This window comes from Neopelma chrysocephalum, unplaced genomic scaffold, assembly GCF_003984885.1.
Source record: "Neopelma chrysocephalum unplaced genomic scaffold, ASM398488v2 Primary Assembly neopelma1_81, whole genome shotgun sequence".
Lineage (NCBI taxonomy): Eukaryota > Metazoa > Chordata > Aves > Passeriformes > Pipridae > Neopelma > Neopelma chrysocephalum.
The window spans coordinates 3,253,143-3,281,131 of record NW_020897743.1 but is presented as its reverse complement, the minus strand read 5'-3'; the positions used below and the strand labels follow the sequence as shown (position 1 = coordinate 3,281,131).

The 27,989-nt window shown below is 49.7% G+C and overlaps 1 protein-coding gene across 3 annotated transcripts in view; it reads right to left on the bottom strand.

Moving 5' to 3' along the window:
* Window positions 1–27,989, bottom strand: part of GABRA3 (gamma-aminobutyric acid type A receptor alpha3 subunit) — a 72,572-nt gene that overhangs the window by 24,920 nt on the left and 19,663 nt on the right. For all 3 annotated transcript variants that reach the window (XM_027690487.1, XM_027690488.1, XM_027690489.1), the window contains exons 3-4: window positions 27,661–27,782; window positions 2,976–3,043 (exon numbers count right to left, since the gene is read on the bottom strand). In XM_027690487.1, coding sequence (XP_027546288.1) covers window positions 2,976–3,043; window positions 27,661–27,782 — 190 coding nt within the window. The remainder of the gene's footprint in view (window positions 1–2,975; window positions 3,044–27,660; window positions 27,783–27,989) is intronic.

Here is a 27,989-nt window from a genome sequence, read left to right as displayed (position 1 = left end):
GCTCGGTGCCTGCAGCCTCAGAAACCACTTGATCAAAGCAGCAAAGTCACTGTGGCTCCACGGCCACCCCGAGGCAAAATCAAATCAGTGCACCCAGTGGTCCCCGTGTCCTTTGAGGGTTCATGTCACTTGAGGTTCATGTCTTCAGCCCATGAGCATGGGCTGCACCACTGCTCACCTGTATAGCACACACCTCTGGCTGATGAGGGCTTTCAGAGCCACAAGGCTTTCAGAGAGAGAAGGGGGCTTCGGAAAGAAGAACAGTCCCAACTCTTCTTCCCCTGCCGTTGCAGACTCACGGTCTTTATTTATGTGCTCCTGGAGGCCGCAGGACCAACTAAACTTATCATTGTGAGTGATTTCTTTCCTGCAGCACTTCTCAGCAGCATTTAAAAACTGCTGTGCATCAGCTTCCTATAGGACAGAGAAATTCCTACAGGTTTTTGTGGCAGATGGCAGCTGAATGAAAGCATCTCAGTAAACAAGTTCATCCCTGCTCCCCGGCCATGGAGCCACCCCTGCTCAAATATGAACCTTCTGGAGCCTGGCTGGGGAAAGGGAAGAGAAGATTCTACATTCCTACAGGCTCTGCAGTGTACTACGTATTCTGCCCCTTCATGGAAGTGATCTCTGTGGTTTTAAGCTCAGTACATGGATAAAACCAAAGAAATGAGCCTGTGTCCCGGGAGGTTTGGGAAAAGTCCTTATCAGGAGAAGATCTCTCCTAATCAGAACCCCTGTTCCTGTTAAAAAACAGCAAACAAAGTGGCAAAACATTTTTATCAACTTTCCAGGCCTTGTTTTTCTTCTTTTATCCTAAGGAATCATTCCTGAAGAAAAGAGAAATCGTGTTGAGAATCTTCCCCTCTTTTCTATACTTCTTCCATTAAAAGCATCATTCCCAATTCACCCCTTCCAAAGAGCACACTTAGTTCTATGTTATGCTTTTCTCCTACTTATAGAAGCAATCGAGAACATCAAGACTGAGTCTGTCTTCAGAGTCCATCCATGAAACAAAAAACTCTTTTGAACTCTTTTTTTTTTTCTTTCTATAATTTCCTGGGGACCAAGGCAAAGCTGCAAGAGCTCAGTGCCGAAGATCCGGGCGCGTGTCAGGTCCTGTCAGGCTCTGCTTTCCAAACCAAACTAAAAGCGAGATTAGAAGTCCCTCGGAGCAGCTCTGTGAAAAAGGTCCACACGTCCTCCTCCACACTCCGTAACCAGCTGCTCTCCTCCACTCTGCACAGCAGCTTTACCTGCCTCTCCTCCATCATCATAATTACAGCCTCTGTCTGCAGCGGGACGCGCCGGAGCCGCTCTGCGGGCAGTGAGTAATGGCTGTGGGAGGGATGGGAGAGGAGCACCAGGCAGATGCCAGCGGGGAAGGAGAGACTTCCTCGCTCCCGAGATAAAAGGAACCACAGCAGAAGAGCAGGCTCTCCCCACGTTTTCTCTCCCTCACGTTTCTCAGTGCATCCAGCAGCAGAACGGCGGGATGAAGCACATTCGCTGTGCGTTTGTAAAATGCATGGAACGAAAGCACGCGAAGGGGAAATAATTTATTATTCCTTAACTGTCTCCCTAATTTTAAATTCATTTTGTCAAATCACATTGCGGAGAATACCTTCCTCTTTTCAATACCTCATATTTCTTCTTCACAGTTCATTATACACACTCCCTTAATCAAATATGCTCCACCTTGGAAGTAATTATCAGATACTCCCCACGGGCTACGATTGCTGAATATATTATGGGTCTCTGCTGCGGTAGGAAAGCAGGGAGAGAGGGAGGGAGAACTCAAATGAGGTTAATAGTCTCAACTAGGCTGACATCAAGTTAACTTCTTACCCTGGAGGGAGTGGTCTTCCCAAAGCAACACGGGTTTGCGGGATTGAACGAGCGCTTCCATGAAACACAGAGGTTTTATTCTCCCGCAGCTCCCCTGCCTGCTAGCACAGGGTTGTCCATGGGACAGCTGAAGAGAAGTTCAGGCTGTGTCAGCACAGAAAATTAAACCCTTCCAGCTCCAGAGGTGCCATGAGAGTCACAGGACACTGCTCCAGCCTGGCCTAGCTGGTGAGAGCAAAGCCTGCTCCTCCTCCCTCCATGGCAAGGACAGCCCACTGCTGGCCCGGGCTGTGTCAGCACCGGGTCACCTCTGGATGGATGTGCAGGAGGCTCTCAGTCCTGAATGCAGGGCTGTCCTCATGTGGCATCCTTGAACTGTGGAGCAACCATCCCGAGTCAACTCTTCTCCGCGTGCCTGGGCGCCTGTGGAACACGAGCTGCAAGGAACGCTGTTGAGAAACCTCACTATTAATTATGCTCCACAGTCCTGTTTTAATTAGAAGACAAACTGTTGTGGGAATACAAGCCTAAATTCAGACCTCAGGCCTTTTCATTAATAATTTTCCCTGAACATGTCAAAATACTGCAATCAGTTCATGCTTTTTCTTTTTTTCCTCTTTTGCCTCCTTTCCGGTTCGAGCACTGAGGACAGTTTGATGGTGAATCATTCTCTTCTGGCATTGCCATCAAACCAGACCAGATTCTGGCATCCTCTCCTCTTCCCAGGGAGCACCTTCCTTCCTCCACAGGCAGACAGGTCATGGAAAGGTGGCTGCAGCAAAGGTGCTTGTCAGGGCAGGTAACGGGGGGAGCACACTTTGTTCATGTCTCAGTCCCATGGGTAGACCCCACTTGATTAGGTTGAACTTGCAGGAAATAAAAAGACCCTAAAGCTTGCACTGTGTCTGAGAAGTGCAAAGGTATTGACTCTCCAAATGTGTGTTATCAATTGGTTTCCAAATGCCCAAACACCCCTGAGAAACAATCCCCATCCACCACTCACACCGAGCTACCACCAGCTTTGCCGTTTAGGGAAATCCTGCTTTTGTCCAGATATTCCAGGGATGAGGGTGGGACACATCCACAGTGGCTGCAGGAGAAGCCATCCCTCCCCGTGAGGTACCTACCATGTCTGTGTCCGAGACAGGGCCGAAACTTGTCACGTAAATGTCTGTCTTGACTTCGGTTACACTGTCTGGGACAAAAAAAAAAAAAAAAAAAGAAGGGAAAAAAGCAATTAAAGAACTGAATTTTCTTGTACAGGGAAGGGTTTGGGGTTTGTTACGTGGTGTTTTTTCCTGCTCGCCTGAACCCTCTGCACCATGCTCTGTGCCCCGAGCAACGGCTGATTTTATCACTCCTAACTGGGCAAATTCATCTCCAGCACAGCTCTGCTGCTTCCCACACTTACACTGAGGATGAATATGTCCCACGTGGCCAGAGGCTGCGTATTTACAGAATCCATGTGGCTGCATGATCCATAACGTGGTGCAGATCCACACGTTTTCAATACAGAGGTGCTTTGAAACTCCTTTTAATGTGAAATCCCTTTGTGTCTCCCAGCCTGATAAACAGCCTAGCAATGTTCCACCAGTCTTAGGAAAGCCTGGGTTTGTTACAGCTTCAGGCTTATCTGCATGTAAAGAGAATCAATATTCTGATTGCCTTTTACTGCCGCCGTGCTTGCTGTTCTCCTAAAAGTGCCTCATTCTTGCGAAGCTGCTGCTCGCCCACATCACATGCTCCCCTGCCCCCAGGCTGTGCTGCCCTCATGGATGCTGAACAGCAGCCTCACTGCCCCAAAAAAGACAGTGAGCCCCAGATCCTGCCCCAGCTGCCAAAACCCAGGGGCCATTTCAATCCCATGCCTTCAGATGAAGATGATCCGGAGTGCTCTGCAGAAGGCGGCCGTCAGCATGTGCTGAGCAGCACACACAGCTCTTCTTCCTGGCTTCAGTTGGTTTTGGCACGTTTCCTGATTGACATCTCTGCTGCTGTCCCGTTTTGCAGGGAAATCAAGGCACAGTGATTTACCAGATTTACAGCCCTACGCTCTGCCCACTGGGTTGTGCTGAAAAAATGATGGATGAGGTGCCCCGAGTTGAGCACTCAGTTACCATAAATCCTCACCACTTTAGGGATACATCATGCTATTGTATGGCATTAGCTGGCTCAGAGCTGCTCTCCTAATGAAAGAACCAATTTAAAGTCCCAAAGCAGAGTTCATGTTTTATGCACAGTACCCAATTTTGGCCACTGCAGCAGCTTTGCAAGTAGCCTGGATGGCCTATTGCTCAATTAAGTTATGGAAATCCTTCTGTCCCCTGACAGTTATTTTGCAGTACTATGAAGCTTGGTTTTGTGCTTCAAAATTTTGCATCCCAAAATAAGATAATGCATTCTGGCAGGCTTTTCTCCTTAATGGCTAAAATGTACATATATATGTCTTTCGTTATTATGGCTGGAAAGCTTCTGATGCAGCCTATGGCTGGTATTATTGTGCTATATAAGTAACCCTTGATCTTTTCTTGATGTGATAAAAAGAAGGTTAAAGAGAAATATCTATGCAGCACACTTTGTGAAACCCCCAGAAGTCTGAACAAAACGAGTTACTTCTGCAGCAAACACTCAGGGTATTCTCTGTCTCCCTCCAGACAAGTCCTCAAATGAGACACACAGCAGAGAACACTTAGTGATGCGAGGCTCCTTCTTTTACCACATGCTGTGAGGGAAAGTTAATTGTGTTCTAGAGAAAACACAAACTCTCTCTCCCCCCTCCCCTCCCCTCCCAGCATTCAGTTTTCAGATCAGGATCCACGGCCACCCACGGCCAGGGGATACAGTCCCTGTGAAGTGCAGAGGGAACAGGGCACCCCTGTTCATGTTTCAAGGACAGGGGTCCATGAAAGGGCCTGTGCTTCCCAATGTGCTCTGTTGGGTTCAAGCACAAGGGAAGGGATTCACTAAGTCATGGGAAGACAAAAAGGCAGAACGAGGTTTGGACACATTTTGGTATGATCCTGCAATCTTTACATGAGCCTTTATGTCCTTATCAAGCTGTAAACAATCTGTCACAGACCTCCAGGGACCCCTTCTTGTTCCCTTCAATCTACTGGCAAATCCAATAAAAAATAATGGCATTATCTTATTAAAATTAATAATTAATATTAATAGTCAATTACGGCCCAGAGCTGAAGAGGATCCCACATTTCCAGGCTGCAGATGTATTCCCCAGGCCAGGCCATGCAGTGCCTGGTGCAGGGACAAGCTGGGGCTTCACCACTGGCTTCCTGATGTCCCTCAGCACATAGGAAAACAAGCTCCCTGCACCTTCCATGGCAAAAGCCAGACTGAACCTTCCCTGTTAATGTGTGCTCCTAAGGGCAGGATTTGGCTGGGATCCGGAGGGATTTCTGAAATTAAATCATTGCCACACAAGCGGGGATTTCAGCAGAGCTGGGAAATCCAGAGAGAAGTAAAACACCAGCAGAACAGAGCGAGCTCCAGCCTGAGACTCACTTCGTTCGTGATCCTGTAGCCCAAGAGCAACTGCACTGCTTGCAGCTCTGCCAGAGCTCACTGGCTCTATGACTGTGACACCTTCTCCTCCAGAGCAATCAGGATTCACTCACCCGGCCTCCCTTCTCCCTGCCCTCACAGCTACCCACCCAGAGCCTGGGTGAAGAGAAGAAACTGTGCCTACTTTTGCAGCAAGGGAAAGCTGAGAGAAGATCATCTCCTGCCTCTTCTTGGAGACATGGCAGGGAAATCCTTATCTGGTCCTCAATCCACAGACAAAGCTTTAATAATTAAGGACTGTATATAGGGTTAGGTGCTTTCACTAGATCTGTTGCAGAATGTTAAATTATATTTTTCCTTTCCTAGCATCATTCTTCCCTGTAATTCAAAGGTTTTTGGATGCACAAGTTAAGCCTTCAAGCCTGCTAGGGTGGCAGGAGGATGCTGCTGGTCCTGTTCATAATCAGGGAAACAAAAAAGGAAAGACTTGGTTCAGGCAGGGAGCTGGAGAAGAGCACGGACCAGCCCTGGTTGCCCTAAGTAATGGCACAACACTGCCCTAAAGAGGGCTCAGTGTTACTCTTGGTGGGCTGCACAAACCCCTCCAGCCACCCTGCTGAGCCTCACTGTGCCTCAGGTCCTGCTGGGGACCAGGAAAGCAAAAAAAGACCCTGGAGCCAACTTGAAACTAGAAGAGCAAGAAATTTTCAGGTTCAACACTTGTACCCAGGCAGAATTTAGAGGCACTAGTCGCATGCCATGTTCCCAAGCCATTTGTTTGAGGCTGGTTCCCTGGTCTGGGAGCTTTTCCCATTTATTGGCTCAGCTTATTCCCAACCCCCAGCACAATCACATTTTTAAAACCATCTGGAGCAAGTGTGTGAGCAGCCACAAGGTGCTGCAGGTCACCCCGAGCTGCCCCTTCTCCCCCAAGGCACAGAACTCGCTCTCTGCCTGCCTGGCCAGCCTGCCTTGCTCCTGCCTGGAGAAATCCCCCACAGCTGGGCAGATCTGCAATGCAAATGCAAAACAAACCATCCCTTCCCACAGTGTTACCATGGCACTTCCTACACCTGCCTGCTCTTTAAAAGCTACCCCTCTCCTCCAAGAATCCGTTCCCCCAGGCCTGGCTGCTCGTGTACACCACAATCGTCCCTCCCAGCCCGGGGTGGAGGGGCCAGATCTGGACCCCCAGCTCCAACACCAGCAGGGGCTGTTGCTTCCCCGGGTGTGCAGAAGGTGTAAAGCAGTAGCAGCTGCCGCTGAGGTGCTTCAGGCACTCCATCTACCCCTGCCCTCCCCTGTGACCCTCTCCAACTCCCCATCTTTCAGGCCCTGGCTCAAGGCAGACATACGCCCCTCCCTTCCTGCAATCCCCTCTTTTAAGTGCTCGTGACTCCCTGGGCCTGCGAGGAGATAGCTGTTATTTACAAAATGACAGAGTGCTATTTTTACTTGCTTCTTGGAAGCACCAGGAGCAGCAGCAGCAGAGCTGGAATACAAATTACGCCGCCTCGCTGCCTCTCCCCTCCCCGGCTGGAGAGCCGAGCGGTTCTGGGAGGTGGGGGGCACAGGGGGGCTGAGCAGCCTCTCGTTAAACATCCCGCCGCACTCAGCAAGGGCTGTTTATTCCGGAATGTCGGCTCGCCAGGTTGCGTTTCAGCTCCGGAGATTTGGGGATGCACTGAGCGCGGTCCCGTTTCCCGGGCGGGGGTTCCCAGAGGCGCTGCCGCAAGCCAGCTGAAATGATGTGCCTGCATCCGAGCGCTGGGGGCTCCCGAACGATGCGTGCCATGGAAACGGGGGCGAAGCCACTGCGGCTTCGTACAGGGGATTCCTGGCTGATGCGCTGACGTCAGCGAGGATGCACAGCCACAGCCCGGAGATAACCGGGATGAGCGAGGGGATGGAGACCGCCCCGAGGCAGCGCTCCCGCTCTGCCCCCGGGCAGTGCTGGCATCTAAGGGAGCCTGGAGGTGACAACCCTGCCTGTGGTGGTGTCTCTGTGCAGGATGGCATGGCTAAGAGTAGAAAGGAGGACAGTGCTGTTCAGGCTCTTCTGCCCCCGGGGTTCAAACCATCAGTCTGCTCCAGGCCAGCTCCAGGAGGTAGATGTTTCTGCGCTGGGCTCCCTATGAACTGCTCCAGACTCCAGCTAGCCCAATATCCCATCTCCAACTCTGGGCACAACCTAAGGAGGACAGTATCAAGCTGACAGTGCCCCTTAACTCCCTCCTAGACAACTCTATTGACCCTCAGCTCAGTGAGGTCTCCTTATCCAGTGTCCCCTCGAAAACACAGAATCCCTTGGGAAGGATTCCCAGCAGCCTATGGTGAGAGCAGTGTCACCTTGAAAAGAGGCATTCCTGTGTCCCTCTTTCCCACATCAAGTAACCCACAGTGAGCACACTGGACAGGACAGTGCTTTCCAGCCAACCCAGCATCCCTGGGAAGGGAAATAGTTGGTTTGTGCTCCCAACTTCCACCTCGTGCCTTCTCCCAGATCCTTGCCATGATAATTAATAAGCAGCAGCAGGTAATTCTTGTAGCTGCACACAAGATTTTTGTGTGTTTCATTCTTCATTTTCTCAGCCTCTCACTGGAGGAATTTAATTTTCCTTCCACTTTTAGCCTCTGGAACAAAACAGGCTCCTATGACCTGTGCTACAAGCTCTATGAGCCCACTGGAACTGAGCTGCACCACAACCCCTGGAAGCCTCTGCCTCAGAGGTGGCACACGACAGCACCCAGCCAGAAACTTCACCCTTGGGCCCCTCCTTGAGAACTTCAGTGCCCTCACACCAGGACTGCTGCCTCTCCCAGTCCCTACCTTGGTTTATCAGATGGCCTTTTAACCTGTGGTGCTGCCTTGTTTTGGGAAGTAGGAACAAAATGGTGCCCCCTTGCAGGAGGAGATGCATGGAAAAGGAGTGGCACATCTATGGATGATGTGGCACACGGTCCCCTCTCTGTGACTTTGCCCTTGGGACTGCCAGGCCAGTACTGGGAGAGGACTGGGAGGCACAAGCAGAGGGGCAGGTGCCCAAGGGGAGAGGGACCTCTCCCCACAGCCTCAAGCTGCAGGAGTGGAGACACGACATCTACATCACCAACCACACACCAGAAACCCCTAATGCAGCCTTCACTGATGCTCTCCTGCTGTGGGGCCAGTCACACTCTCCCACACACATTAGAGTTGCTTTTCTTTCAGTTTTTTTTGCTGGGGAGCTCAGAAATAGCAGCAGAGAAGGAAACATTTCAGTGAACATCACTGCAGTGCTGTTAATGCCTCCTGGGCTTGTCCAGCCCAGCCAGGGGACAAAGCTGACTCCAAGGACACTGACAAAGCTCCTGCCACACAAAGGCCACAAGGCAGCATGAGCTACTGCCAGTGTCAGGACCACAAACATCCCTGCTGCACCTGGGATGTTCCCACACCCGGTATCCTGGGAACAGAGGCTTTACTTGGGTCAGGAGGGGAAGGCTGGGGAAGAGAGATGGCAAAAAAACCTGAGAATGTACTGGCATTTCCTCCAACCTCTACGGAAGGGAGAGCAGAGATGGAGTGCAGAGGTGTGGGCAGGTCTCAGCATCACCCCTTCTCTCTCCTCAACTGTTTTTGACTCGGGGATCTTAGACAACACATGGAGAAGTCACAGTCAACCTCTTCAAACTCCCAGTCCCAAAGAAAGCATACATATTTTCAGACGTGGTTTGGCTGTTGTAGTGCCTCAGCACCCTTGTATATGAAATTACTTGCTCAGAAGCAAAAGCCAAATCTCCTCTCACAGACATTCACCCTGGTCTGACAAGCTCAGCCTGGGCATCTTTCCCAAAAGTGGACAGCAGAGTGTACATGTTCTTCTTACAAGAGGCAGCAAGAACATACACAGGGTGTCTTGGTCCTGTCAACGCCAAATGGCAGAGAACAGGGCCAGGAGTGTCACCAGGAGGGCTGGCAGCTGGCCCAGTCCTTCACAGGCCGGACAGAGCTAACAGCAGCATCAGCTTTAATCCCCTGAACCACCTAAAATACCAAAACATCTCCAGGAAAACTCACTTGGGCGGAAGCATCAAGACACAGCTGAGACCCCACTGACCTCGTACTGTCTATGGGGGGAGGGTAATCCCACAGATAGTTCAGCCCACCCAGACCTCACTGCCTCTGATAGCATCTGCCTCTCTCTAATGAGCACAGAGATGAGGATGACCACAGTCCCACGGATGAAGGCTGGCCTTGGCCTCATGCTCCCACCTGGGACAACGTGGTTAAAGATGATGGGATGCTCATCCACTGCAAAGTGGGGTCAACCAGGGACTGAGCACTGGGAAATTTGTACTCTGCAAAATAAACCACATAGTAAGGAAAGAAACAATATATAAATGTCTGAAACAAATGTCTCATCTCAGCAAAAGCAGGGGTGAGTAAGAGCCTGCAGGGGATTGCCAACAAGACCTTTGGGTCAGATCCTTTTCTAGCTCTGCCATGTCACGAACTATTTGTCTAATGTAGTTTTCCTTGGCTATTTGCTGGATTCCAGAATAACTGGGTCTGTGTAACAGATCTGACCCACTCAGTTACGCTCCCAGTGACTTCTGCAGGGTTGTGACCAAAAAGGCATCACATTTACAGGGGAAACAAGACTGACTGCTGCTCTGCATGGAAGCAGCAAGCCTGTTTCCCCAATCTGGAGGTGCCGAGGCATCTTTTCACCCACTGCTGCTGTTTAAATCCCCTGGTACTGCCAGCATTTGCTGTACAGCCAGTTCCCAAGTTGCTGCTCTGTGAGCCATGGTGATTAATTACTACCTTCTCTCTGGTGTGATGGCACATCAGTGTCTATACAATTGCATGTCCTCCAGCCAGACTAGAGAGAAGTCATCCAATCTGTAAACACAGATATGCATGTGGTGGCACTTCCAGCTGTGCTTCTCTCCTTTCCCCTCTCAACTTGGATATTCCAGCATGGGGATAGAGGAAGCGGTTCAAAAATAATTTCGGGGGCTCTCTCAAGAGACAGCCAACAACAAAGCCACTCCCACGTGATGAGAGAGATCAGCGTGGTCTACAATTACATGTTCTTAATTCTTCAGTGCAGATGAAGTGAGATGATGTCTGTGAAATCCTCAGAAAGACAGCCCGCTGTCCTGGCTCCCTTTCTTAGCAGGGCCACAGAGAGCTGAAACAATGGAGAGATTTATTCCCTGTCTCACACAGCGTGCTGCAGAGGCAGCATGCTGATATGACTGCATCCCATGTCCTCTGCAGGAACTGAGTGCAGCACCAAGAAGTGACCCAGTCACCACTGGAGTATGGTTGTCTAGGATCTGTGGCACACTGTCATGCACTGATGGATGTCTAATTCCTAGGCTCAAACTCCTTGGATTACATAGGGAAGATCAGCTCAGTTCTTGGAAGAGAAATCCCTGAGGAGTCTGCCAATGTGCTGTACGTGTGCTCGTGGCTCTGACCCAGCTCTGAGCTCTCCCTACACCCACACAACACGCTGGTTATGGAGTTTGGATCAAGGCACGACTACTGCTTGAAGAAGAGGAGTCAGACACACCTTGTTCCTCCTTGCTTCCAGCACAGTGCCAAGAGGCACACAGGGCATCTGCTTGTGCCTTTTGGGTGAGAAACTGCACTCCCTTCCTAGCACAGGCTGTTATTCTGTGAGAATAACAGCCCAGGGTAGCCCAATTTTCTGGTCTGATCTTGCTGCCCTGAGCAGGCTGCACTGCCCCTTTGTCTCAACACACGAGGAGTAAGGGGGCTCCAGACATACCTGGCACAGCAGGTAAATCCACATGTTGCCGGAGAAGGTGCTATAGGGTTTTCACACACCCCCCCATGCTGGTGAAAGGCATTTTCTCACATTTGTCAAGAGTAGGGGGTGCAGGTTAGAGCTCTATCCAGCAGAACAGCTTAGGAGAGATGCTGTTTTACCAGCAGTGGGGCCAACAAACCCTGCTTCCTGCAGACCAGCTCTTCCTCCCTGTTTTTCTGATGCCTAACACCAGTTGATCCCACCTAGTTACCTCTCTCTACTTCGGGTCTTTTTCCACTCAGCTGCCTAATTCCACAAATCTTGCAGGGACTTAAAATCTCTGAGATATCTACCCTTCTGTCAGCCAACAGGTTCTAAAGCTTACAGAAGACAAAAGGTAGAAGGATGGATCTGATAAGCCTTACACCATCAGGTTTTTAGCCAGGGCTCCTATTACAAGACTAAACAGAATGATGCATTTGGCACATGCAGCTTAATTTAGCTCTCCCTCATTGCCCCGTGCAGGCATCCACATGCACATACTCTTATCACCACATTAAGTGACATAAAATCCACATCCAGAGGTTAGAATCAGGATGTGGTGCAAGTTCTTGATATCAAGTCCAGGCGGAATAGAAGAAAGAGTCAGAAGCAGCAGCTGCTGGAGGGTGTGCAGTCATGGAGGCTTTACACACACCCCTCATTCTCACACATACAGACTACAAACAGAGACTACAAATTAGCTGTGCTATTTTTGCTACAGACAGAACTAAGACAGAATGAACAAAGCTACTGTCGTTACTATTTTAAGGACTCAGGACACCCTCAGATGCCATAAAGACAGAGGAGGAATATGTATGTATGAGCATGCTTTTAGAGGTTCCACAGTGCTTTGAGACCCTGTGGTAATGGAAGAGAGACTCTACATAAACATGTTTGTTATATATTATAAATACAATGAGAAAATGTGTGAATGTAAATTAGCATGCATAATTTAACATTATTCAGTCTTAAAGCCTGTCCTTCATGGCTAAGCCAAAGGCACTCAGGGAAGGGAATCCCTGCTGGTCCCTGTGGACAGGGGAAGGGCATTCAGACAGCACTGTGTTGCCAGGTGGTACACACAGCTGTGGCCCCAATAAAACCAAATCCATGAGAATTTTCCTGACTGCAGGCCTGCAGGATGTCTGCATGGCTGTATGCACTGGAGACACCAATGGGATTAGGGCAAAACCACCAGACTGGCATCTCACCATCAGGCAAATCACTCCATGTTACCTGCAAACCACCTGTCTTTTGGGTTGGGCCTGCCTTCATGACCTTATATTCAGTTAATTTTCCTCTTCAGGGGTCAATGACAATGTTCTGGTTGGCTGTATCAAGGGGTCCTGGTGAACAGCAGCCTCAGAGAAAGATTGCAGCAGGTTCTGTGCCCCCGTGCTGTGGCTGAGGTTGTAAACACAGAAGAGATGAGGCACTAGAACAAAGCAGCCATGGAGCTCCTGCCTTTGCTCTATCCCATCACGTGTGTATGACTCAGCTGGGAGAGCCAGTCATTAGACCAGGCTAATCCAGAGCCTACATGGACACAGTGCATCCCTGAAGCTTCTTCCTCAGGGAAACTGCAGACTGGCCCTGGAAGGTTTTCACTTACTTCCTCTCCTAAAAAAAAATAAATCACTGAACCTTTCGTTAACTCATTCTCAGCAAGTCTTTTTTCAATAGAAATCACCTCCCAACAGGCCACAGTTTCTTTAAGAGGAGCTGCAAAAACTTCAGATCAGCACCAGCAACATCCAAAGCATTTATAAAGCAATTACTGAGCTCTGTAATTCATCAGAGCTCAAGGCAGATCCCCAGGAAGAAGATAAGCACAAAGGTGCAATACAAAGCTGCTACTGCCAACCTGAGAATCACTGATATGGAGAAAACAACTGCAAAGAAAAATCATAAAAGCATTCAGGTTGGAAAAGATCATCAAGTCCAACTGTCAGTCCAGCACCACCACCAGTGTTCACCACTAAGCCACGTCCACAAGTGCCACATCCACACATTTTCGGAACACTTTCAGGGTGGTGACTCTACCACTTCCCTGGGCAGCCTGTTCCAAAGCCTGACCACTCTTCCAGTGAAGAAATTTTCCTTAATACCCAATCTAAACCTCCCCAGAGGCCATTTACTGTCAGCCTGTCACTTGTTACCTGGGAGAAGAGCGTGACCCCCACCTGACCACAACTCCCTGTCAGGGAGTTGTAGAGAGTGAGAAGGTCCCCCCTGAGCCTCCTTCTCTCCAGGCTGAGCCCCCCCAGCTTCTCCTCATCAGACTTGTGCTTCAGAACCTTTCCCAGCTCCGCTGCCCTTCTCTGGACACACTCCAGCCCCTCAATATCTTTCCTGTCGTCAGGGGCCCAAAACTGAACAGAGTATCAATCAAATCAAATGAGACACACTGCATTGCATTGCATTGCATTAATTTTATGTCACTGCAGAGGGAGAAAGAATAAACAAGGTGTCTCAAGCAAGTGCACGAGATTTGCAGGCTGAGCTCTGAGCCCCAGCCCCACCACTGCTGCTGGCACTGAGCATGCAAAGAATGCAGTTCTGCTGTGCTTAAGTTCCCCCATCTGCCTTTTAGCCCTAGCACTGCCTTCCTGTGCCTCTGGCTATATCTTGTTCCAGGTTGCTTTGCAGGCTGAGGATTGCCGGGCCACACGATGGACTGTAGTGTGCAAAAAAGGGAAGGAAAAAAAAAAGAAAAAGAAAATTACTCCTGGGGCTTGCTGTACAGCTCAGAGGAAGGGCCCATTTAATTTTCAAGCCTGTCCCCTGAGGCCAACGCCAGGTACTGAGACGAAGATACAAGAATACAGAATACCATAGCAGGGAGCAACAGAGTAATTTGCACTCTGGTTCCCTTATCCATTAGCTCCTGGCTGGCATTTCCTTCAGCGGAGAACTTAATCAGCTCCTCAGACAGTGTGCCTCCGGTGATGCTTCTGGCATCCTTCACCTCCACAGACACTTTCCCTTCTTCATGCACCCCAACGTGGTCTCTCTGCCTGTGTGGCTGCTGAGCTGTGCCAGAGCCCAGCTCTCCTCCGAGCTGTCTGTCCCCTGTCATGCACGGGTCACTGGCTGCATGGTCAGTGCTCATTTACTCCTCAGCAATGCCAATACAGAGCACACAAATAAACTGATCTCATTCACACTGCCTTGCACTGGTCAATTTAGCATTTCCCCTGATGCTGGAGGGCTGTCGTGTGGCATGACAAGCTCTCCTCCCTGCCTGGGCTGCCCCTCTGCCACCTCTGCCCACGGGGCTGCCATGCACTGGGAAAGGCATTGGAAAAGAAAGGAAAACAAATAAAGGCAATGGAAAAGAAAGAAAAGAAAGAAAATGCATGGACTGCCACCCGCAAATAACTCCTCCTGGGTTTGCTGTCCCAGACTTGCACGGGTAAACTGAGAGTCTCCGAAGCACAAGATAAATCCCCAAACACATCCCGTGCCCCTCCATCACATCCCCTCTCACCTGCCCTCCCCAGGGAAGTGCCTGGTTGCCAAAGGGGGCCAGCAAACCCTGGGAGCAGTGGGATCATCCCCACAAGGCAAGATGAGCTTAGTCGTGCCCTCAGGCTGTTGTTTTATCCCCCAGTGAGCAAAATCATTTTAGAGGAAATTCCTTTATGGCTCTAAATCTCCTCTTCCCCAGCCAGCATTATCTGTCCCAAGGACAGGAAGGCTTTTTTATCGCAGTCACTCACAAAAATTCAGCAACCAACATGGAATTGTCAGACCTGCCCACTACATGAATTACGATGTGCTGCATGATACTCTGATGCTCCCATCAGAGACAAGCAGAGGGCAGATGCCTCCAGATGTATGTAGTTTTTAATTTCCTTTGCTGGGGAAAATGTTTTCTTGTTTTAGTGATGTGTGTTCAAAGCGTTCCAGTTCCCATGGCAACCCCGTGCTTCCACTGGAGATGTCATTTCTCATGCCATCCCTTCAGAATTCAACGTCTCCTAGCAGAAGTTTTGAAGAAATGTCTCTCTTAAATATATATTTATTAGAGACACTGCCTGCAAGTGTGTTTTATTGACACGTTTCTTAGGTGACTCAGCCTACAGAGGAGAAAGCTGTCTCCAGAAATATGCTGCCTGCCAATCTGTCTTTTCTCAGCTTCTGTTTTCAACCAGAAGTCTCCTCTCTTTTTCTGCCACATACATAATAGCCAACACCTGCTCCTTTTTTTTTTTTTAATTCCTTTCTGTTCCCATCACTCTTGCCCATGCCCAGCTCCCCAGCAGTGCAAGCACAGCAGGGGTGTGCCCAACCAACTCAGCACATGCCAAAAGTATCTGCACCCATCCCCTGCCTGCTGGCACAGGTCCCCTTCTCCTGTAGGCAGAGAGCCTCATTATACATTTGCACGCAGAGAAGCCCCCAAAGTATTGCAAAAGAGACATCACTGCAAGAGCCTCTCCATTCCCAGAGGGCAGCATCAGGAGCATCTGCACCGTCTCTGCCCCTGGATACTCTCCCTGTGCCATCTGGCTGCAGCCCCTGGGCACCACGAGCCCTCGGGGAAGGAGTGAGCACATCAGAGCTCTGATCCTGCTTCCCAGCACAGGAGCCTGAGCCTGGGGCTCCCACCCTGGCTGGGGGAAGGATTCATGCCCCAGGTGTTACCTGGAGTCATTTGGGCACCCTCATTTCAGTGGCTCGCAGCATTGTGGTACCTCTCTGGGCTCCAGGAGCTGAGGGATGCTGAGATGGAGCTGTGTCCCTGCCTAACCCCTGCCTTCCCTGCCACACCAAGGCATGCTGCCTGCCCCTGCTCCCACACAGCCCCTGCCTAACCATCACAGCCCAAAAACCTCCGCCCCTGGCACAGAAATCCCCCGCAGCAGGGTGAGATGTAACATCCCACCCACGGCAGCTTCCAAAGGTTTTTAACAGGACCCCCGGAGAGAGTTTCTATTTCAGGCTGCAGGCGTGGAGAGAACAGGGAGGCCCCTGCAGCCTTCAGGGATGCCCAGGCTCCCCCCCCCCCCCGCAGGACCCCGGGTACCACAAAGCCCTCGACCCTCACTGGCACCACGATCAGCATCTCCCAGCTCCCGACAGCTCCCGGGAAGGAGGCGGTACCAGCCCCAGCGAGGGTCCCGGCGGGAAACCACGCTGGAGATATTTAATAGAGCCGTAACATTACAGCTCCAAATTGCCTTCCTCCAGCAGACAAATCCGAGCAGGTAAATTGGTAGGAGACGAGCAGATCCGGAGGCTGATGGAGCTTATCCCAGGCATGTTTAAATGCAAAGACTCAGGGAGCCTCACTCACACCCGACATGATCTCGGGAGCTCCCTGCTGTGCTTAATTCTCAGGTGCAGCCTGCTCTGGGGGTGTGAAAAGCAGAGGAGAAGGCAGAACACTGGGAGCAAACACCACACGCCAGCTTCAAGGTCAGGACAGTGGCCCTCAGCAAAGCCATGGACCAGCTAAACAGCAGCTCCTGTTCACCCCGGCTGGGAAACCACACGGGTAAACATTGCTGGTGTCCCTCAGAGAAGTTTACAAACGTTTCCTTAGCCCAGCCTCCAGCAGGGACACACGGGCTCAGGGGACACTTCTTGCTGACTCCAGACTTCACATTAATTGTACCGTCCCACCAGCCATTAATCAAACGTCTTCCACTTGCATTTTTATTGAAAATCAATTTAATAAAGTAGGTGGGAGTCCACACGCTTCCATAACATCAGATAAATATTCATGGGCGCTTACACTGCTTTAGCTAAATGAGTTTTTTAAATTTAAATGGTGCAATTTCCTTTTTCCTTAATATATATCTTGGCCTGCCCTTGTTCAGGAATAGAGACGAGGTGGGACTCAGCCCTGTGCTGGCACACCAAGGAACACTCCTTTGCTGTTGAGCCAGCACCTTTGGGCAAGGATAATGTCATCCATAATTGGAAATACCAGTCTGCTGGGGTCAGCATCACCTGGAGCAAATCCCCACACGGAATTCAAAAGGACCATTTGGAGTTGAAAATTCATTTTCAACCACCAAGAGCGTGGCCACCATTTTTACCTTGGCATGTGTGCTGTTTGATATCTGCTTTTCCCTCCCCGTTCAAGCAGCCATTGTGCTCCAACAGCCAAAGTGAACAAAAGCCCTCAGAAAACGCATCCCCCTGGTGCTCATTGAAGGCGGTCAAAAGGCTTCCAAGCTACCAAAATACACAACACACCAGTGAAAGAACAGAAACACACCCACTCAAAATTTGTGAGTCCTCAGAGAAGGGATGAGCACCAAGCTCAGCCTCACCGAGATAACCTCCCTCTGCAGCCCTGGGGAGGGCAGACTGACCCCTTGCTCCCCGGGGAGACTGAGGAGCAACCCCAGCTGAGGCTCCTTGCTGCTGTCCTCCTGCCCAAAAGCAGTCATCAGAGTCCAGATGGAAGGAAAAACCTGACACATTGATCAAATTTAGGAGGAAGGCGGGATTCAGACAGTCCCTATCACTGAGAGATTTTATAGCATCTAACAGCTCTTTGTTCACTGGAGCAGCAAGGAGCTGCGGCTTCCAAAAAGCAGCAATGCAGGGCAATTCACCCAGCGCCAGGATTGCTGTCATGTTATCCCAGTGATACCCTGCTCTTGAAAGGCAGAGCTTTAGAAATCAAGCGCATCATCATTTTGCCTTTGTTATTAACGCAAAGCGACTTGTTTTCATCGTTACAGCCTCGACCTAATTCCCCGTGCACACGCTCTCCCCACAGCAGCTCAGAGCTCTGGACAGGCTTTGCTCTCCCCGTGCTTTAATGACATGAAGGTTGTGACTGGCCCTGCAGACAGGCACAGACAGCCCCAGCCCAGGAGCGGGGCATGAGCAGCCCTTCCTTGCCCTGTGCACTCCCTCTCACGAGCTCCCAGGAGTCACATTTCCCGTGCCCCCAGCCCCAGGGTGTGGGTGGTGTGAAGACAAATGGAATCCATGTAGTGTCACCATAATAATTTTCTCCTCATCCCCAGCAGCTACTGATGCAGCAGAGGTGGGCAATCCCCACTTTCTGATGTCATGAGACAGTTTTTTTACTCAGTTCCTCCCAAAACACAGCATCCACTGTGGGGACAGTTCTCCTGCAAGCCTCCAAGACTACTGATTCCTCTGATTTCCCCCCTGTTAAGACAGCAGCCATTCTCCAGAGAGATCACCCTTGCTGGAGACAAACTGCCTATCAGCAAACAGCATTAAATACAGGGTATCATATTTGACAGATAATGGCATGCTTTTAGTTTTTTCTCTCTTGGATGCAGGTCACACCACTAATGTCATCTCCAAAAGCTGAAATCCTACATGTGAAAAGGTAAAGCTTAATTGCCTTGAACAGCAACTCTTGTATTGACTCCAACATAAGGCCCATAAATATTAATACAGCTATATTTAGACCCTTTCAATTATACATACAAAATTGAACATCTTTCTGGGAACAAATCAGTCCAGATAGTGTTTGGATTTTTTTTCCTTTTCCCTTTTTAATGCATTCCGCATCAAAATAATAATAATTCCAATAGACCTAAGGCTTTTTTTAAAAAAAAACAAAAACAAACCACCACCAACAAAACCAGTGGATGGAGGCAGAGGCTAACAGATATTTTCAGCTGGCTCAACCAACTCACTCTGGAGATATCCAGTGGCACTTTCATACTCCTAAACCCCTCTGCCTCATGTGGTTCCCCCTCTTATTTGTTAAATTCAGTCCCTTTTCTGGCTGGCAGTAAATGGGACCCACTGCAGGTGTGTGCACAGAAGGACACACTCAGGGGAACCAGCCCAGCCTGGGATCTGGGGGTCCCAGGTCACTGCTGGCAGGGGGATGCTCCAGAGGAGAGGTCCCACCCAAGCATGGCCATGCCCACACAATGCCTGCTGCTGTCAAAGACCTTCTCTTTTGTATAAAAATCACATCCACTTTACTGATTTGCAAATTAATTATACATCACTTTCCTTGCCAAAGTGGACTTAATGGTATTAACATTACATGACAAAGAGAAGCTATCAGAGAGCTTCTCTCATAATGATGGCTAGATTGGTCGAGAAAGAAGAAAGGAGATTTCATGCTTTTGTTCTTTAACCCTTCCTCACGAAAGCAGACAAGACCCTTGTCCTGCCTTTTCTAGGAAAAGGCTCTTTCAAAATCTCAGGTGAGACCAGGTGCATCTCTCCAAAGGGAAGAGCTCTAATCTTTCATGCACAAAAGCCTGTAATTCAATTCCCACATGTGCACAGACCCTTAACAGAAAACACAACTTGTAGAAGGAAGATTTTGCACCTTCCTTTTTTTTTTTTTCTTGCAAGACAGTGGCCTTTACTGGCCAAAGTGACATCCACAGCTTTCAAGAGATATGTCTTCAGGTGAGTAAGCAGGACTGCAAGAAATCTGATCTGGCCTGCCTGGATACAAATAACTTCCTCAGCAAGAGCTCAGGAGGATGCAGGGAGCCTTGTACAGAGCTTCTGGTGCTGCACACACCAACTGGCTGTGGTTTGGGGGACGTTATTTTGGTCCTCAGATCCTTTCCTCAACAAAGTCATTTGTGTCAGAACTGATCCTTCCAAACCAGGGCCGACTGAAACAGTTTTTGCGATGCTGAAATAGCATCTCGACTCTTGAGACACAATTTATTATTTTGCTCCAGTCATGAATCATTCCAGCCACTAATGCAGTCTGAGCTTTGTCATCAACAGGATTTTCCAGCAGATTTCGGAGGAAGGAAAAAAAAAAGTCATATTCTTTTTCCATGCCTGTTGTTCTCAACAGTTTGGATTGAATTATGTTCTTCCAGAAGGTAAAGTGAACGGGGTGTCCTTTTCTCACAATGCAAATTGTAGATTAAAAGCTCTCTCTAGGCTATACTCTGTGCCTACAATTGCCAGTACTCCAGAAGCACTCTTTTTTTTTTAATAAATATTAGCTGTACATCATTCAGAGGCAGATTTTTAAAAAAAGCTGCAGGTTAGTACACAGTGAAATCATTACATGAAACTCCTGCCCCATCAGGTGAGAGTTTTGCCATTTACTGCAACAAGATGAGTATTTCTCTCTGACTTTTAATAGTAATTGGTTAGGGGACCCTGCACAATTTAGCCTCAGAGTCTTGCAGCAGCTCACTCCCCAAAGCCCCATGCATCTTCCAGAGCCTCAACAACACTCCAATATTTTTATTTAATCAAACAATAACCTTTAAACAAATGGAACAGCATTAACAAGCTAACAGGTCTGAATCAGCAGCATTAATCCCCCCTCCACAGGGGGCTCAGATAGATGTGATTGCTTCTTCCAGATGGATCAGGGCTGAAATTCAGCACCAACACGATCAATGACTTTGCCTCATCAGACATAATCAGTGCCTCTGTATTACTACACGAACTGCTGCAAACATTTTATCCTCTAGCTCAAGGAATAAAAGAACTGCTGTTTCCTCAATATTTGACCAGTTGTTTCATCATCAGCTTCCCAGAATAAACCAATTAAAGTTGTTTTCAAACTCTAAAACGCCCAATAAAAAAAAATCTTATTTCACAATCCATATCAAAGACACATTATAAATCCTTTACGTGGGACTAAACGAATGGAAACTCTAATAAATGAGGAGCTGCCATAGTCCAACAGATCAATAAAGACATCCTCACAAGCAGTTTATAGCCATCTATAACATCATCTACTAATGTTCTTAAAACCATCTAACACATGTTCAACACGCTGAAACATCAGCTCTCCCCTTCCAAAGTCATTATAAACAAACATCAACACGCACCCACCAGCTTCCCCTCGGGCAGGATCAGCTGCCCAACATTTGCACTGGTTCACTGCAGGTGTCTGAGCAAGCACTGAAGCTCTGAGGTGTCACTCCAGTAGAAGTTACTGGGGCAAGAATTCCTCCAGATGGCTTCAGTTTCCTAGAAGAATTTCTCACCCTTTGGGGAAAAACCTTCTTGCCTACCTGTGTGGATACAGGGCTGGTTCAGCAGCTGGGAGCACACTCAGCAAACGAAGGCACCAGCTGAAAAAAGGCATCCAAGGGAGCACAAGAGACACCTTCCCCTTCACAACCCTGCAGCCTGGGGGCTTGGCTGGGCCTCTCTGGAGAGGCACAAGGACAGCAGGTGATGGACTCTGGCCACACAGCTGGCCCTTGGGAGGGTGGCTGGGCAGGGACACACCGTGGTGGGCCACTCACAGCCCTGCAGTGCCCCCGAGGGACCCGGTGCTGACCCAGGTGCTGGTTTCACACCCAAAGCTATCAATCTCTCTTCACAGTGCATTCCTGACCCCTCTGGAGTGTTTGTGATATCCCTGAAGCTCTGATACGGGCTTGTTGCCCCAAGCACACTCATCACTTATTGAAAAGAAGACTTTCCCCCTTAGGCACAGCTGCCGAGCCCGCGCTCCTCGCTCGCCTCCCGACATGTGCCAGCCTTTCCACACAGAGATTCCTCTGGCTGTGCACCACGGTTTAACCAGCAACACAACTGGGAGTTCTGCATCAGAGAGGAGAGCACCAGGGCTGTGCAAATCCATGGCAAAGCCGCCTTTGGAGAGCTGCCCCCGAGGGGAAGGCAACCTTTTTTTAATTTGTTCACAGATAACTTCAGAAGTCTGATGAGACAGAGCAGGGTCCCTGTTGCCCAGAAAGGTAAATAAAAGAAAATGCTGTTCAGGCAATGCCTCAGCTCCAAATTAAAACTCATCAAGGAATCTCAGACAAAGACAAAAATCTGAGATAAGACCACGGATTTTTTTTTTCTAAGGATCAAATTCCTCCCTGGAGTAATCAATGAAGTCAGATCAGAGAAAAGAGATGAGAAGTTGGGAGAACTGGAACACTGAGACAGAAAAACAGATGAAACACAGTCCTGAAACCCTAGAAATCATAACAAACCACAAAGGACCCCTGGGTTTGTCATCTAATGTTTGTCTCACACAAACAGTAGATCTAGGTAATGTTTATGACAGACTGCAGGCAGCTTCATCAGGCACAGGTGAAAAAAAATGAAGATCTCAAGACCAGCCCAAGGCAGGGACACCTGAGGACCAGCTCTGCTGCAGCAGGGAGTGGGACAGGATTCTGCCACTGCCACTCAGGTGTCCCCACAGCACAGGCAGTGCCCAATGCTTCTGCCCAGAGACCAGGAACAGACAGACAATTCTAGAATTTATTATTATGAATATTTCAGTCCCTCTGCTTTAATGCTCACGCAGTAGCAGACAAGGCCTTATCTGCAGGAGGTCAGGACAAAATAACACGTGCACTGAGGTGCAACACATCAAGCATCACCCGCAAAGTCTCAACCTAAAGGGAGCCTCTCTGACCCAAAGTCCAAAACTTCTGGCCCATCAGCACTTAAATTGGTGAGATAGAGGTGGCAAGACAGGGATACAGATGTTTCTTACTTGCTCAGAAGCCATCCTGCCAAACTAAACCATCATTAAAAAAAAGCAGGAAGAAACACTGCACCGCAGAAAGAAGAGACAAGAACAACTCCAATCGAGGAGCACTTCACTTACAGAAGAATAAAGGGAATATGACAGCAGGATAAATATTAACAGGTGGCTATAGATCAAAACCATCAGCAAGACAGAGCTGACATAGTGAGGCCAGATAAAAAGTACTATAGGCCCATGTCAGGCAACCCTGAGCTGAGTCCTTTTGTGAGCAGCAGACCCTGACTGCACCAAATCCTGCTCAGCCACAAGGGTGTCTGTACTGAGCCCAGTGTGGGCAGGGAGATGCTGACACCAAGCCACAAAGAGCAGTGCAGTGGAGGAGAGGAAGAGGAGCCTTGTAAGCAACACTGCATCCAGGAGGGATAACACAGATCGATCCCAGCCCACCTGCTTAACATGGTACAAATTACTTTTTAATTGCAGTCGGAGAAATTGGCTTATCTAGGAAGTTTACAACTCATCTTCTAGAAAACTGAGTAGCCTACTCTAGCCTCCTCTTCCTTAGGGTGAAATCTTTTCCTCCTGGCAGCGCAAGGAAAAGGCCAACAGTTTTCTGGAGTGCAGGTTTCCTGATCACCCAATGCAGAGACTTTGTCCACCACTGTTCCAGATGTCCTCTGGCTTCCTCATCCTTACACCAAGTGTACCTCAGGTGAATCCCCAGCCCTCTGAAGCAGGCAGTCTCTGGCTGATCTGGAAAAAAACCCTACCCTGATTTTCAAACAGCTATGGAAAGGTCCCACACACCTCCTCCCCAAGCTCCCTGTTAACTTTCAACTGCCAAATATTAAAAGGGTTATTGAGGCTGTAAGGAAGGAAAAGCCTGGAAATGTCCCTTCCTGTCCCTTCCCAGAGGTTCACAGGATATCTCTGTTTCAGTTGCAGCACAATGGGCCCAAATTTCATCAGTTAGGAAATAAGGCACAGGAGGTACAGCTGCACAGGGAGCATCACTGACCCTCAAACCCTCAACCACCACATCCCCCCTTGTGTTCACTGTGCTGGACATCACACTGCCTGTGTAAGGACTGCAGCACTTCCATCACTCCTCACAGCACCAGGACACACAGGGTATTTTAGTTCATCAGCCAGTCTTGGAGGATCACTCGTGGTCTCACCACTTACATCCCACTCCTCGAGCACCTCTTCCTTTGGGGTGTAGGATGTCTCTCCCTTTGTCAGCCTGTTCTACCTCTTTTTCCTGGTCACATCTCCTCTCTCCTGCTCTTGCAAACTCCAGGTGCACAGCTCCCTGTATGCCAGCTCTGCAGGGAGCACCAGCAAGAAGAACCTGAGAGCTGTAAATAGATGCTTCCCACTGCAGCCCCTCGGGGCTGGGAGCTGTGTGCCTGCACAGCTCCAGAGCAGGAGCAGAGGCCAGTGCTGTCCACAGAAGCTCCCTCCATGGGACATTTTCTTATCCTACAAGGTTGGCCATGGCAACAGATGTCTGCATCCCCTCAGGGTCCACTTCTGTTCCTCTTCTGACTTAATAACCAATCTGCTCCGTGTTTTCCCAGGGGAAACACAGGTTGTCTGCTGATAGTTCCTTCCTCTCCTCCCCCACTCTGAGTCCTATAACATCATCCCTTTATGCAGCCACCCCCTCCCCAAGCTTAGACTGTCTTTCAGTGGTCATGAGGCCAAAGGAAAGGCTCAGCTCTGTTCCTAAGAGGAATCCAGCCCTGGCTCAGCTGGCAGAGACAGGGAGAAACCTTCTACCAGCCACAGAAGATTTCTCTGGGACACCAGTAGTTGTGTCCCCAGTGCTACAGGATGCTACTGCAAAAAGAGGGGTCTGACAATCACTTTCTTTCCCCTGCCCCCCTCCTTTCCTCTTCTAAGCCAGCCTGGAGTATGCTCATAAACCTCCACTTGCCTCAAGACAGCAAGGACTCTGAGCTAGAGAGGATGCCCTGAGCCAGCTCCTGGAGGCAGTAGCATCAGCAGGGCCCAGGATTCCCCTCACCTGGAGCCTGGCCCTGCAGCACCAGGAAGTCCCAAGCAGCCTCAGCACTGGTTTGCTTCAGTCTGTGTCTGCAGCATCCTGGTAGGAAGAGGAGCTCTGGCATGGGAGCTATTAGAGTGGGTGGCAGCAGATGGTGAAAACAGAGGGGATAAGAAAATAAATACAAAGAGGCTATCTTGAGGGGAGAAGTCACCACATTAACACTCTGTTGCTTACACGGTGTCTTTTCCCGAAGTCTAAACAAACATTGCTCGGTTCCCGGCGCACGGGGAGCGGCTCTGCTGAGCGTGGGGGACAGGCACCGAGCACACAGCCCTGAGAAGGGCTGCAGCACTCCCAGCCCTGCCTATCCCAGCCCTTTGCAGGGGGATCTGTCTCATGCAGAGCAGGGAAACCAGCCAAGGAGGGATGTTGCCTGTCCTGCTTCGGCCAGTTCATCTCTCCATCAGCCCGTGTGTGGACACAGTGCCACCACACCTGCCCTGTCCACGGACACCAAAGCGGGATTTTAGTGCTACTAATGGATGCCATTACCTCAGAAAAGCAAGTGGAAGATATTCCTGAGGGAAATGGGGAGAGCCAGTGCTGGGTCTGTCTCCAGGGACTGCCCAGTGCTGTCTCACAGGAAAGCCAATGTACCTTGTCAGTCACCGAGAGCAGCTGCTAATTTGGAGCAAAGCAATCCCTCTCACAGATCTCACACAGCCTTGGACAGCAGGAGCCCACCTCTTGCTGATTATCACCCCAGGCTCTTCCATTAACCCCCAAATCTGGAGCCTGCAGCAGGACCATTTCTGCTTCTCTGGCCACCAGTGGCAGTGGGGAAGGTCCCTCTGTTCCTGAGAGATCTCCAGGAGTTTGGCCTTGGGGAAAACAGGTCCAGCTAAAAATGGGGAGAGCCCGGCTCACCGGTTTGCCCCATATGCAAACACAACTCATTGCCAGCCAACAGCTCCCAAAACCTTGTAGCCCTTGTCAAAACCTCCCATCTGGGCCCACAGGACTGCTCTGCCAGGGGAAATCAGAGGTGAAAGCAGTCTTTAAACATACAGTGGTTGGTTCAGGCAAAGGCAATTTATTATGTTAAGCACGTTGTTAAAGGATCTAAAGCAACAGAGAAAAGATGTTCCAAGAAAGGTTTTAACTTTCCCAGCAAGGGGCTCCTGGGAGTCCTCTTGTTAATGCTTTGCATGGGTTTGTCTGCAATTGAGCCTACGGTGAACATAAATGCCCCCTCAGTCCCCTTTCAGAACTCATTTCAGTTAAATCAATACAGCCATCGGGGAGACTTGAGGAAGCAAAGCTATTAGTGGGACCACAGTTAATTCTGGGGGAAAGAAACAAGCAACAAAAGCAATAAAACTGATGGATTGCTTATGCAGACACAGTAACTCTTTCCTGCCTGGGTCCTGCAGCGTGGCATACATCCAAGATGAGGGTGCTCACTGCAGAAACCCTTCTTGCCCAGGTTTTGCACGGTCTCTGCTTGGGATCAAAGTACTCCTGGACAGGTGCAGGGCAGAGGGCTGTGGCACAGAGGTGGGCATGGGGCTGGGAAGGGACAACAAAGCTGCTCTGAGCAAGGGAGGGTGCAATTCCAGGCTAGCACTATAACACCAGAGCCCCCATTAGCATGCAAGAGCTTGTTCCCAACCTCTCTTGGCAGTGGGACCTTCAGAAAACAGGAGAGCACATGGTGACTCCAGCTTTGGGTGGAAATTGTGGTCCAGCAGCACACCTTTGCAGCCGAGCAGGAGAGCTCAGAGCAGGGCAGGGACACCTCCTCAGAGGCCCCAGTGACACATAGCTGTCAGCATCTGACAGGGCTCAACTCTGCCACAGCAACACACCAAAAAACCACCCAGGCCTACATCTCCCTCATCTCAGCTCACATCTGTCTTCCCCACACATCTCCCCATTTTTTCTGCCTCCTTGTATCACACTAACTGAAGCCATAAGCATTAGGTGGGAAGGTGGCTACTATCATTTTGCTTTCTGAAGCCCCTTAAACAACTGCAGGTGCTTGGAGAGAACCTCAGCAGCAGCAGCAACGACAGCAGCAGTGTTAAATGCAGCTCAGGAGGCAGCAAAGCCCGGGTGACTGCCTGGTGTCCAGAGCAGCACACAGGGAAGAGCTTGCCAGGTGACAGCTACATAAAAAATAACTGAGAAGGTGTCAAGATAGAGGCTCTGTAGCAAAGCAAACTGACTGGAAAGCAAAACCAACACGAGCTGAAGGTCCTGCAAACCGATGGTATGGAATCATAGAATCACTCACATTGGAAAAGACCTTTAAGAGAATCAAGTCCAACTGCCAACCCAGCACCACCACGTCCTCAAGTGCCACATCCAGATGTTTTTGAACACTTGCAGGGATGGTGACTCTACCATTTCCCTGGGCAGCCTGTTCTGGCGCTTTACAACCCTTTATGTGAAGAAATTTTTCCTAATATCCAATCTGAACCTCCCCTGGTGCAACTTGAGGCCGCTTCCTCTTGTCCTGTCAGTTGTTACCTTGGAGAACAGACTGACCCACACCTGGCTGCAACCTCCTTTCAGGGAATTGTAGAGAGGGAGAAGGTTCTCTCTGAGCCTCCTTTTCTCCATGCTGAGCCCCCCCCAGCTCCCTCAGCTGCTCCTCATCAGACTTGTGCTCCAGACCCTTCACCAGCTCCACTGCCCTTCCTCTGGACCAGTTCCAGCACCTCAATGCCTTTCTTTAATTCCTGAATGTATCAGCATTTCTGAAATGCTAATGCCTATAAAATAGTAGCAATAAGTTTATTCATAGCTGCTCCATCTACAGGCCTGTCACTGTAATGTCACAGGTGACCCCAGCACTCAGAGACTGGCATTTCCCATCCCACAAGATAAAAACCAGCAAAACAGCACTGACTCAAAAGAGGGAAACCAGCCACAGACTGACTCTGGCACTGAACCAGCCTCTCCTCCTGACAGCACCAGACTTTTTAATAAGTCATCTGCACTGCCTCTCATTTCTAGAGCTGCAGTGGGAAGCATCATCTCTCCACCCAACTGACCTCCAAGCCCAGGTCTCAGGCGGTTGTCGTACCCATCCAACAGCCTGTCCAGGATGCGGGTGAAAATGGTGATGTTATCTTTGCTGTCATCAACGACGTCTGAAACGTGCTTCTGAGAGAGCCTGGCACACGGGGAGGGGGAAAAAAAAAAAGAGGAAAAAACATCATCAGAAGAGAAACCTACCTTCAGAGTATGTGCTGTGAACAGTTATGGGAAATGAAGAGATGCTGGTCCCTGCTCCAGCCTGAACTGCAGGACGGGGCACACTTGTTGGCAGAGTGATGTGCTTGCAGGACTCCCCACAGGGCATCTCTAATCAGCTCCCCTC